At 31.6% G+C, this 13,311-nt stretch overlaps 1 protein-coding gene across 3 annotated transcripts in view; it reads left to right on the top strand.

Annotated features, from left to right (window-relative positions):
• The first annotated feature begins 489 nt into the window (after positions 1–489).
• Positions 490–13,311, top strand: part of LOC118184605 (potassium voltage-gated channel protein Shal-like) — a 558,555-nt gene continuing 545,733 nt past the window's right edge. For all 3 annotated transcript variants that reach the window (XM_085813098.1, XM_085813100.1, XM_085813099.1), the window contains exon 1: positions 490–2,417. In XM_085813098.1, coding sequence (XP_085669224.1) covers positions 1,303–2,417 — 1,115 coding nt within the window. In that variant the 5' untranslated portion in view covers positions 490–1,302. The remainder of the gene's footprint in view (positions 2,418–13,311) is intronic.

The following is a 13,311-nucleotide window of genomic DNA, read 5'->3' as shown; positions in this document are numbered from 1 at the left end:
TTTTAATTTTATAAATTTATATGTCAGTACTGAGAGATATTTATATCGCAAAGTTGCTACATTTATAGTTTATAAATAATTCAAAATTTTCAAAATAATAGATAAGTTTAAAAATCTCAGGAAAATATTTGCGAAAACTTTGTTCTTCATTTGTTTCATTAATATTTTGCAAATTAGGATGATCCATTTGATTTTTCAAATGTTTATTCATCACAGCGAATTAAATTGAAGCATACATTCAACTTTCTAATTAAAAAAATAATGTGTACTAATAAAATGAAAAACATTAAAATTGTTTACGATAAAAAAATATTATTTAATTAATTCTACTTAATAGCAACGGAAATATACTGTGAAATAAAATTTATAGATCAGTTCAAAGTACTTAATTTGCTCCCCTTGAAGAGTTGGCATTAGAAAAAAAAATCCTTCTAGTTTCGAATCGTATTCTTTTCTTTATATTCTCTTCTACGATGAACACTGCCAAGTTCTACCCCTTCAGGGCCAAGAATGGCGGAGTTTTTCAGATTGGAGTTTTCTTACCTGGTCGGGAGAGCGCGAGATGACGTCACAATGTCTCCAAGGCAACGCCAGGATGGGAACGCCATCGGATGCCGAGCGTTGTTGCAGATGCTTGGATGCGCATGCGTTAGAGCTTCTCTCGTGGAACCGCGAGTTGCTCTCTCTCTGTCTCTCAGATGATGACAAAGATGGCTTCCTGCTGGCTGAGGTGCTCGCTGTATCACTTCTCACAATGAGGGTAATAGTTCCCTCTCCGCCCTTGTACCGGGGGAAGGTCGTCAGCCAATCACGTGTATCGCCCCCTCGTCTCCCTAGGAGGTGAGAGCATCTCCTCTAGATGACAGAAAGATTGACCACTTCATTCCACGCTACAAAGTACGGACTGTTGCTTCCGCCAGCCACTGCTTAGTGCGTTGTTGGACGTGTAGCGCCATCAGCGCTTCCGCTTTTTGTTGTTGTGTATGCAATTCTCTCACTCGCTTGGGTGCTACGGGATTCCTCAACGCGCAACAAGTCACGCGAACGAACACCATGGATGCGAACATTATAGAAAAGATGCATCGATGCCCATGCCGTGCTGCGAAGGTAAACATTGCCACGACGGCCTGTTGCTGACTCGAGTGCGATGTGTTTGTGCTCGTTGGTGACATTCGGCGTCATATGGCAAAAAACGCGCACTCGTTGGCGCGGTTCCAACAACGTGCTTTTGCGTTTAGGATCCAGTTCCGCGACTGACAATTGAATTAGTTTATAAAACTCAAGAACTTAAAACCAAATACCATGGCTTCGGTGGCTGCGTGGTTACCTTTTGCTAGGGCAGCAGCCATCGGTTGGGTTCCCATTGCAAACAATCCCCTGCCGGCGCCCCCTATCACTAAAGAACAGCGAAAAAAAGAAGACGAAAAATTTGTCATTAATGTGAGCGGTCGGAGATTTGAGACATGGCGCAACACGGTAGAGAAGTATCCAGACACGCTGTTAGGTTCAAATGAGCGTGAATTTTTCTACGACGAGGAATCCAAGGAATATTTCTTTGATAGGGATCCGGACATTTTTCGACACATTCTCAATTACTACAGAACGGGAAAACTTCACTACCCGAAGCACGAGTGCCTATTGTCTTACGATGATGAACTGGCTTTCTTTGGCATCATACCAGATGTGATCGGAGACTGTTGTTATGAGGACTACCGCGATCGGAAACGCGAAAATGCTGAGCGCCTCATGGACGACCGCATGTCCGAAGTGGACAACCAGCTGGATCTGAGTCACTGCTCTATGCGGATGAAAATGTGGCGAGCATTCGAAAACCCTCATACGGGAACGGCCGCCTTGGTTTTCTATTATGTTACAGGTTTCTTCATCGCAGTGTCGGTCATGGCAAACGTGGTAGAAACGCTACCCTGCGCGATGGACCTCGCGACTGGCGAACGTCGGTCTTGCGGCTCCAACTACAAGGTGGCCTTTTTCTGCCTGGACACTGCTTGCGTCATGATCTTCACAGCGGAATACCTATTAAGGCTATACGCGGCACCTGACCGCTGGAAATTTATGCGGAGCGTGATGTGCATCATTGATGTGGTTGCCATTCTTCCCTACTATATAGGACTCGGTATCAAAGACAACGATGATGTCTCTGGAGCGTTCGTTACGCTACGAGTGTTTCGTGTCTTCCGCATATTCAAATTTTCGCGCCACTCTCAGGGGCTCAGGATTCTGGGGTATACACTGAAGAGTTGTGCTTCTGAACTTGGTTTTCTGGTGTTTTCTCTGGCTATGGCCATCATCATCTTTGCCACGGTCATGTTCTATGCAGAAAAAAATGTCGAGGGAACAACTTTTACCTCTATTCCTGCAGCCTTCTGGTACACTATTGTCACAATGACCACACTGGGGTAAGTTACTTTATGAATTCCAATCAACTCATTTTTATTTTACTACTGAGGATAAAAACTGTATTATATAGTTTAATATAATGTATGCATTGGTTTTTTTACTATCACTGTCATTTTTGCTAATTTACTTTTTCTCTTAGTTTGAAGTTAATGTTTACTCTAAATGTTTATTCTTTGATAATGTTTACGTGATGTTGCTTGAAAAAATGATCAATCTCACTTTGTTAATATCGTATGCAATGTGCAAGAGAAGTCTTATTATTTCAATGTGAAGTTTATAACCTTTGTATTTTGCTTGTCGCGATGTAACTAATCTTTACTTTCCTCTACATCCTTTTTCGGAATTTTTAGAAAAACAATTTGTTGAAGAAACAACTATTACTTGAATTTTAGTAGATCTATTGTACTAGTAACGAATGATCTCTTATTTATTACAATTTCATTCAAAAGATGAAAATTAAATCAGCATTTATAAAGCAATATTTAGAAATTACATGTGATTTTACCAACATCTAGCATTTCGTTTTCTTCATATTTGCTGCTGAAACTACTACTTACACATAAACATAAATTATAAAATTTGGTTCATTTAATTTTCCGATATGTCTTACCGAATAAAACTATGCGATTTATTAAGATTTATGTGATCAGTAACATACATGATATTTATTTTCATGACAAAGGTGTATTGTAATTGTTCATTAAAGAAATATAGATCTTAGAATAGAAAGAAGACTTACAGGGTTAAAAAAGAACTCTCTTTGTTAGTCTGGTGCAAGTATTTTTATCAAGCAGATAAGTATAAATATATTTATTAGCGATTATTTTAGTGAAAACCATTTCATTAAGCAATAAACTCTTTAAAAAATAACTTTTGAATAGTAACTTTAACAAAAGCAAATAAAACGTTTCTTAAAGAATAAAATTAATTCATTATGTGCATGATTGAGAAACACGTAATTTTTTACACATTTCAAAAATGCTGAACAAATGAAATATTTATAAAGGTTTTATTTTATGTGCTTGTCTAAAGACTCTTTGTCTAATTACTGTCTATTTTTATCGGAACGCTGTTTGTTTTCTATTGTTGGTTAACTTTGATCAAAATCCTTTCTTAAATTCCTATTTCTGACAAAGTGAATTATAGAGAATGTATTTAACGCTGTGGCTTTTTCTAGTTGCATTTATAGTCCTATACAAGCTTCCAAACGGTAGTAAACTCAAGATTTGCAAGTTACTTCATCTATATTTAATTATTTTAGGGATATGCTTGTTAATGTCTCTTTTATATTTTTCAAGACCTTACGCAAGAAAATTCAATATATATTTATCTACATAAAGTTTAAAGATGTATATTACGCATCTACTTTAATTACTTATAAGGGTTCATTCAGGTAAACTCTAAGGCGAACCTGTGATAATTTTATGTTTAACTAGTTATATTCAGTCCAACAGTGTCAAAAAAGCTTTCATAAACACCTTTATTTTAATTTATCTTTTATTTATAAAAATGATTAATAATTCACATCAGTGATTAATTTTATGCAAAAGAAATTATTAATCACATCCTGATTAATTATTTTCTTTTACATAAAAACTCACGAAATTTATTGAAAATAATTTCAGGATATGTATAAGATATATATGATATTCCTCAGGTAAAAGAGTGATTGTTAGAACTTAAGATTCATACCGGCTACCCATATAAGGGGATATCAGATTTATAATGCTACGCATATCCAGCTCGTCTTTAAACAAATAGTATAACTCTTATATACCCACGCATAAAATTATGTTTAACTTTTTATATTCTAGTGAAAAGTAAAAAAAAAGAAATTTTGCTGTAAATTTATTATTAGAAAAAAGGGGTGTGTGCATAATAATACTTATTGTCTGATGCATTGAGTTTTACGAAACACTAATAATGAAAGATTGTACCTTGCATAAAAATACAAAATGCAAATTAATTTTTGTAAAAAAGCTTGAAATAGTCACTCGATCACACTTTTAATAAAACAAAATAACAAAAACAAACATACAACTAAATTTGGATGTGCAATGGAGTATCTGTAGGGATTATACCTTATTGTGTACGTTACATATATATTAGATATAATGCTGTTTAAGGTAACGGAATTACTATTCTAAAAATGTCTAGTCGTCAATAGCTTATTGCAGATTCAAATTATTGAATCTTATTTTTTACTCCGTTGCATAAAGCAAGGAATTTTTATGTTCCGTCACTAGCACGATTTCATGAAATGTTATAAAGGTGCCGAAACCTTAATGGCAACTGTTCACCAAGTCGCATGGGTGTCTTGGCAGCCTTGATGAGGATTGCTTTCTTTATGATACCGATTTTCATAATATACCGGCATATTGGTGTTATTATGTTAGAGCTACCTTATACCCTGGCGAGTGATTGTCAACATAAAAAAGATGCCGTCACCTTTGTGAAAATTGGTGACAATAAGATGTTTATAATATTCTTGAGCCATAAAACGTGCATTGTTTAGATTACCCCTTAAAATATTAAAAAATATCATTTTCATTTTATTCTTCTTAAATGTTAAATATACTGATCAGAATGTGTCATACGTTACATTGAGTAATAAACAGATTTTATTTATAGTTTGCTTGCTTTTAAGTCAACTTTTGTTTTTGTATAATATGCAAAATATATTTAATTTATATTTAGTTTCTCATTTTAATTAAGTTACGTTTTAATATTCCTTGACTCGTCTTTTTATTTCCAACTCGTCTTTTTAATTATTATCTTTACTCGTCTTTTTATTTACCGTTATTTATTTATTCATCAACTCATCTTTTTATTTCCATGACAACTGTTTTTGAAAATTAACATAATTATAAAAAAAAACAATTTGTGTTACTTTTGTGTTACTCGACTTTAAATTCATTTTTGTACGTAATGTCTTCATTCTATTATTTCATTGATATACACAGTTTGTAGGAAACTTTGTTGCATAAATTGTAACAATTTATTGACAAAAAGGGTAATCTGTTTTTTTCCGAAAGAGGCAATTTTTTTCTCGACTTAAGTTTTTATTTTTTTTATTCACTGAAACAGAAAGATTTTTGATTATTTATATTCCACATTGAACAATGTTATACAAGTTAAAATACATTACTCTTCTCATAAAGATGTAATTCGTCCGTATAGAATTCTACGAATAGAGGTTTATCAACTTCTATCGCGTAAATGAATATTATACAAGACATGCACGCATGATATCGATATTTTGCCCCAAAAGTATTCGCTGAGAATTTATCTGAAATCAATAAGTGTCTCTTTCTTATATCAAATATAAATATTCCTTGCGAGTTGTTACCGTCGTAGCCTATATCATGCATATTTTATTTTAAGTATAATCTCCTGTTATACGTTTCCTTAACCTTTCTTTATGTTTGTGTGGTATTGCACTTTATTCATTGGATTGATACGATATATGGATTCAGATATGATGTATGGGGTCGTTTATTTTTATGTTTAGTAAATACAATAATAATTGAGATATACATCAGTTTCCCGAGTAACTGGGGCAATACCTATATGCATAGAAACGCACGTTTCTTAATCTGTTAACATCAGAAACCTTTCCCAAACTGACATTTTACTTTTAGTTACGTACAAATGCAAACATCGTGCTGTTTCACTTCAACAACGGCCACTGAAGTTCTAACTTTAAAATAAAATGTCTCGGCTAATTTTTACGGTACTGGAATTACATTTTTGGGCTTTCATTTTATAGTCAATATTACATTTTCATAAATGTAAATGTAGGAATCGAGAAGAGACATTTAAAAAGTTAAGTTTCTTACAGTTTACGAAACTGATCTTTTAAAATTAAAAAAATTGTCAAACGTGAATATTTGCCTCAATTGAAACACTTCTGTAATTGGAAGTATATGTCCACGACCAACGGTCGCGCAAATAAATACCGAATAAAGACTTTTAGAGGCATGGTATACATTTAATATTTTAAGACAACTATTTCCGAATCTTAATTTTTCAAATTGTAGTGATGCTGTGTGAAAAATATTTTCTTGGGGCTCTACTTTTAAAGCATACCGGAAAAACTGAAAATCGGAGAGCCACTATCCTAAAAGCCATTTTGCCAAAAACGTTGGAAATTTTGAATAATTTACCACTTTTTGAAAGGTATTGCATTTTAAAACTTAGTTAGAAACATATTGTTCTAAGTTTAACAATCATCATCCAGAAGAATAACGCCAGTTTTGTACAGTGTATAATAAAAATAATAAATATATAATAAATATACTAAGTCTGATATTAATAATGTTTGTGTTATAATAGCAATATACAATAATAATAAGTATAAATATATAATAAATGAGCAATAAATGTACAATATTAATAAACATACAGTGAAAATATTAATTATACATAATGCAATAAATCTATAATGATAATAATAAAGTATGAAACTATGTTAATAACAGTAAAGGTACATTACCAAAAAAAAAAAAAAGGCACTTAAGTTTATATGTATAATTAAACATTAGTATAATTAAATATCAAAGTATGCGTTTTTAGAGAAGGGTAAAGAGCTTTTTTTTCCTTAACGATGTTTAAAATTTAGTTAACCAAAAAATAATCTAGTAATAATAAAATAATCTAAACTGCCTACTAAATTTGAAAATAACCGGAATCCCCGAAAATATTCACCGTGTGGTTACTTACTATATCTTTGCTTTATTCAGTAAATGAGTGTAAATTAATTGCAAATGTGAAATATTATGGAATATTCAGTCTGAATTTAATGACGTTGGCGACATGCGCGGAGTGAGTTACTTGCTTTAGGCATAATTAAGTGGAGCAAACAGAAAATATTAAACTTAAATGTTAATGTGAAAGTAATAAAACATGGTCTGCTCAATTTCAGGATTGGCTTCAGGTGTTAAAATCTATCTGCACATGTCTATCAGCATTGTTGTCTTAGGCTTTCTATGAAATGGTATTTATTTAGTATTTAAAGCATGTACTGAACATATGAATATAAATATGAATCAGAAAAGAATATTATATACGAAAGCCTATTTAAGAATATAGCAAAAATGCATTTTGTTACATGTCTTTAAGCCATATCCCAGATTCTTAGCTTTACGTAACTCAGCCAAATAATAAGTTGCATTCGGGAAATTGTGTCAGGAGAAAGATCCTTTGATAAATGTGTTTCCAGTGATACCCATGATTTATTTGATCATTTAAAATAACTTTCTCACTCAGACAATTAGAGACTGGCCATTAATTGCTGTGAAAATATGGCATCTTGAGAAAATGCTGTCCAAATTAGAAGTGAGTCAGTAATTCGTTTCCTGTGAGCAAGAAGTTGTATACCTATGAGAATCACCGTCATCTGGTATGATGATACTAAAATCATTTCACCCTAGGCGATTCCAAAATAGTATGCGTCACTTGAGTATGGACGTGTAGATATTGGAAACAATTATCGACAATGAAATACGTCGATTTCGGTGATCAGGAAGAATACTGAACATATTAATGAAAGGATTCATTGAAACAAGTAATTCACAATATGCAGAATTGGAGTTGAACTAATTATTGCATTTGGAAGCATGCATCATATTATAAATATATAAATTTCACCAAATGAGAAATCAAGGGTATCTCGATTACTGACAGACAACCACAAAGAATAATGCTACCAGGCAGCTCTCGCATTTTTGGATCGCCCTCTATACCCTCCACTGCTCCCTATAAACCAGATCTCCCCTTTTTCACATATACTAAATTTTCCATGCATTTAAAATTGTAATAGAAGACACTGAGAAGAGGCGCTATGATTTTGACGAGGAAATAAAAATTACTGGAGTTATCATTGAAAACTGGACTGGAATTCATCGAACGCGATGTAAAAGAACTCTTGTCACCTTGAGATAAATGATTGAATTAATTTTAATTCTGTATTTAATAATTATTTTAATTAATAATTATTTTACCAATGATTTTATTTAATAATTATTTTAATTTATTTGTATGCTTTCAAGCAAATAAACGAGCTGTGATATATAAATTTTAAACTGTTTCTTTCATGTGAGTACAACTTAAGTTTTGATTGAACCTCGTACATAGCATTTGTGTAAAAAAACTAAAAAAAAAAAAAAAAAAAAAAGTAAATCTTATAAAAAAATCACTTTGAAACGTATATGAACGTATAAACAATATTTAATGGTTATTTTAAATAAATATCTTATAATAACATTCATTAGATATTTTCTACACTCTCTTTTAATTTTGGTGAAAGAACAGCTGTCAAAGATTTTGCCTATGCAAGGATGCGAAGCTCTTCAGTTTTTAATCAACAGCTGTTAAGACAGAAAAAAAACTGAAGCTCTGAAAATATAAAAATTACCCCAGAAATGCATGAGGATAAATAATTAAGCTCTATGATATGAAGAATAGCGAACAGAAGTAAAGAACTGGACAGTATGTTTCTCTCTGTAGAAACGTCTTGCTAGATTTTACAAAAGTATCCCCTGTACATGGGTTTTCACACTTAAAATACTTGTTAGACAGGCAAGCAATATTTACCGTGTTGAAATTTGTTTTTGTTAAATTCTTATTTAATAGCACCTGTCCCGAATTTCACTATTTTCTCCGCATTGCTCTTCAGATTGCTGCCACTAAATATTATCACCATATATTGTTTTTTATGAAATTAAATAATGTAGAATTTGTACGTTATATAGGAATATGTATGTTCTTCACATTGGGGAAAAAGGGGGACAGTACCAAATTTTTAATACAGGTAGTCCTCCACGCGAGCATGTGCACCTCAAAGTTCAGATTTTGAATTACGTATATACTTTTATTTATTTCATATTTTATATAAATTGAATGAATTATTGGTGAACCTCACAGATTTTAAATCGAGCAGTAGCAAGACTTTTCGAAATAAAACATTTTTATATTTAGCGTGCCAGACTGTTGCTATTTGGCATAATATAATATATTTATCTTTGAATTTTATTCAAAACACTTATTTGAAAGCAATGTGTTGCCGCTGCCGGAAATAAAGCACTTTTGTCTTGCGCGCGCTAGCGCATTATTATTCAATAAATCCTAAGATACCTTAATTTCATTGAGTAACACACTAAGCGATTTAAAAGGAATAAATAGAATTCTTAATTTCTTTAAAAAATTTAACATTTTAATGTAATTTAATTAAAATAAATATGTATTAAAATTACAAGCTGCTTAATTAGAAACATTAAATATTTTATGAAGTTACACTGACTGGATTCATTAAAATGATTATATACTTATTCTTTTTTATGATAACTATATTAAGCTGTAAGTTTTTAAAGAAATTGCATAGAGAATATGAAAAATATGTACGGTAATACTTAACATTCTATTACGAAGACATGCTGTTTTTAAATATTTTTACTTTTCTATTGAACTATATACAGTGGAAGAGCAAAGAACATGGCAATTAATAAATAAAGTTAAAAGGCCAAACAGTTAATAATAAAAAGACAAAAATATTGTGTAAGTAAGTAAAATATTATGGCCGTATATATATCGCGAGAAGTAATAAATGAAAAAAAAATAGTTTACCTGTGTGTTTTATAATCTACATTTAAAGAGAAATTTCTCTGCTTAGTTCAAAACCACGTGAATGATATTAAACGCAAGTATATAATGTATACAAGAAAGAACGATAGAAGTTGCTAGGAATGCACTAAGAAATTTCTATTTAAGAATTTCGACAAACTTTTTAAATACTTAAATATGTAATTAAAATATATTTTTCATATTTCGTAAAACTTATTTTCTTACTCCTTAAATTCGTAATGTAATTAAAGTTTCACTTATGATTATATGTTCCAGCCGTGATTCTATATGCAATTTTGACTGTTTTTAAGTCACTGCAACAAAACTGCTCTATTTGCAAATGTTTGTATTTAAGTATATGTTTTTTATATATCGGTTTAAGTACTTAGCACTGACTAATAATAATTGTAAATAGCTTTATGTAAGCATGGCGTTTATGATGATTTAGGACTGAACTCACAAACATTACGATTTAAATAACGTAAATTTATTGTTTGAGCTTTTGTACACATATTTTTAACACTGCGCATTAATTTTGGAAAGCTGCTGGATACCTTCATAGGAAAAAATATTTGAATATCCTCAAATTTTCTCAGTTCGTATCTCTGAATTTATGAAATGGTGTTCTTTATGATGATTTTTACTTAAGGTAAAAGTTAGCAGTTCGCAAGTAACAAAGCGCGAAAGGGAGATGATAAAGAACAAATATACAACTTACCTTTTTATCTTTATCGTGGACTGAATAATAATAACTACTGTAAAGAACATTATTATAAAGCCAGCTATTTGTTCGAACCATTTTTTATCAGGTATTTATTCATTTGAGAATTAGATCTATTGTTTTTTATGTAGAAAATATAGTTTACTTTATGTCTTCGAGATAAACTTGAATTTGCGAATTACTATCAGTCAATAAAAGATCACCTAAATGGTCATTTATTTAGACTTGTGAAACGTTTTACCTTCTAAACGCATATTGTAAAGTTTCTATTATTTTAATTAACCAATTATTATGATTTGACCTTTACTGCCACTACTTTCTTCTGTTTCGCCGCCAGAATGCAAAATAGCTCAGTGTATTTAAACTGAGATTTTTAGATTGTAAGGCGGGGCTGTTCTGCCTTTCTAGGTTACGTTATTAGGTTGCTATCTCAGATCAGGTGTGTTATTTTCGGCCTTGCATAATCATTAATGACATCTGAAGACATCCGCCGCTTAGTTTGAGCCAACTTCGTCTTAAATTGATTTGTGTAACTTTCGGCTACTAGTTACTTGCATTTAAATTTTACATCTGTACTTGCTATTATTTAAATTACTTCGTCATACGTTCTGGATGAGTTGTAAGCACCGACTGCGCCTTCTATTCTACGTTAGTTTTAAATAAAGGATCTTTTACACCCTTTTCAAGGCTCAGTTGTTATTGTAAACCTAGCAATCATTTGCCTAACGTCTAGCAAGTGTTTGGACATAAATTGATGGGTTCCAAATGTACCAAACTTTATATGATAATTGACCGCTTTACATGGGTCACATGTAAATCGTTAGTTTTCTTCACTATTTCGATTTCTTTAAATTATAAGAAATGTGCCCCCTTTTTTTAATCAAAGCGCTTTTCCTTCTGGCTGTTTGTTCAGTTTGGATCAAAACAGAAGATATCAACGGCATAAAACCAAATAAAATTATAAATTTAAATTTCCTTCGTAAATAGATTATATTTCAAAAACATAAAGGGATATATCTTAGTGATCATTGCCACTAGCATTGCCAGTAACTTTGTAACCTCACTTGAGACTGGTTGCAAATACGCGTTGCTGAAACTTTGTAGAAGGACTGTGTTATGTCTGCCTATTATATACGTATCCTTACGTTCATCATAACTATACTACCATTTTAACATCTATGACATCTTAACAATTTAACATCTAACATCATAACTGTACTAACATTTTTTATCATTGCCACTATCTTCACTGCCAGTAGCATTGCCAGTAACCTTGTAACTTCACTGAGACTGGTTGAAAATACTCGTTGCTGAAATTTGTAGAAACGCTATGCATATCTATCTATTATATACGTAAGCTTATGTTCATCATAACTGTACTAACATCAGAACTGTTATGTATACTTTTATTTATTTGCATTTAGAAGTTTGCATCGAATTATTAACATTTATAAATGACGATACGCATATATTATTCGTGTTTGCAGCAATATATATATATCTAATGGAATATATTGAGCAGGGCACGAAAGATGCTGACGCAGAAGTGCGTATTTCATTGCAGACAGAAAAAGAAAGAAACTTCCTAGCTGCATATATTTTTAGCAAAGAATCTATGAGCATGACTATTGGTATTCAGTTGTGATTCTGTTAAGTAATTCGGTCTTCGCTCTGCTTTATCCTTTGAAAGAATCGAGAATATTTTTATCTAAAGCTATCGCTGGAAAAGATGGAGTTCTAGTATCAGATGAATTCTTTCGGTTCGGAGGAAACAGGAAATTACCATACCCCTTTTAGCTCTTCCTATCTCTATTTCGAAATTTTAGATCAATTTCCGTTGCGTATTTGAAGTTCCACATTATATATCATATTAACGTTCTGTTCTACTTTTCCAGTATTCCCTTCCAGTTCGAAATGCGAGCTTCAAATCTAAATGCATCTGCTAGTGTGAAATATGTTTTTTTTCTTCGGTGCTTTCGTGCATTTTGAAATGCAAGTATTAAGGTAAAGTGCATTGGATCTGGTATGTTAGCTTATATTTTCAGAATAAACTATCCAAAAGCTTGCTTTAAATATACATATTTCAGTATTAGATGGTTTCATCAAAATAAACATTCTAAGGACGTGTTCGATGTTACTTATAGAAAGAAGCTTTGATTAAATACTCATTAATAACGAAGAATCTTCAATCACATTGAAAAAAAGGAAAAATTCACTTGAATCTTTAGTAATTTAATTAGCAAGCTAATTACCAACAAAATAAAATAAAAAATATATTCCATTTTAAACTAAAAAGAGTTAATTATTTTTTAAGTTTACTATTCTATGAAATGTTTTGTTACATTTAATTTACTTATACGCTAAAATAAACTGAAAAATTATTTCTATTGAAATCACGTTAACTGGAAACTAAATGCATTATTTTTACTTCCTTGTACGAAGTGAAGGATGTATTGTAATTACGAAAAATTCCTGGTTTCATATTTCATTACCAATATATCAATTTTGACCACTTTCGAATGCAATTTAACGATGCTTTTGAGCAACATCTG

This window comes from Stegodyphus dumicola, chromosome 3, assembly GCF_044657685.1.
Source record: "Stegodyphus dumicola isolate Sdum_Otavi_A_Nest chromosome 3, ASM4465768v1".
Classification (NCBI taxonomy): Eukaryota; Metazoa; Arthropoda; class Arachnida; order Araneae; family Eresidae; genus Stegodyphus; species Stegodyphus dumicola.
Note: the sequence above shows the minus strand (reverse complement) of the source record. Positions and strands in the feature narration are given on the sequence as shown.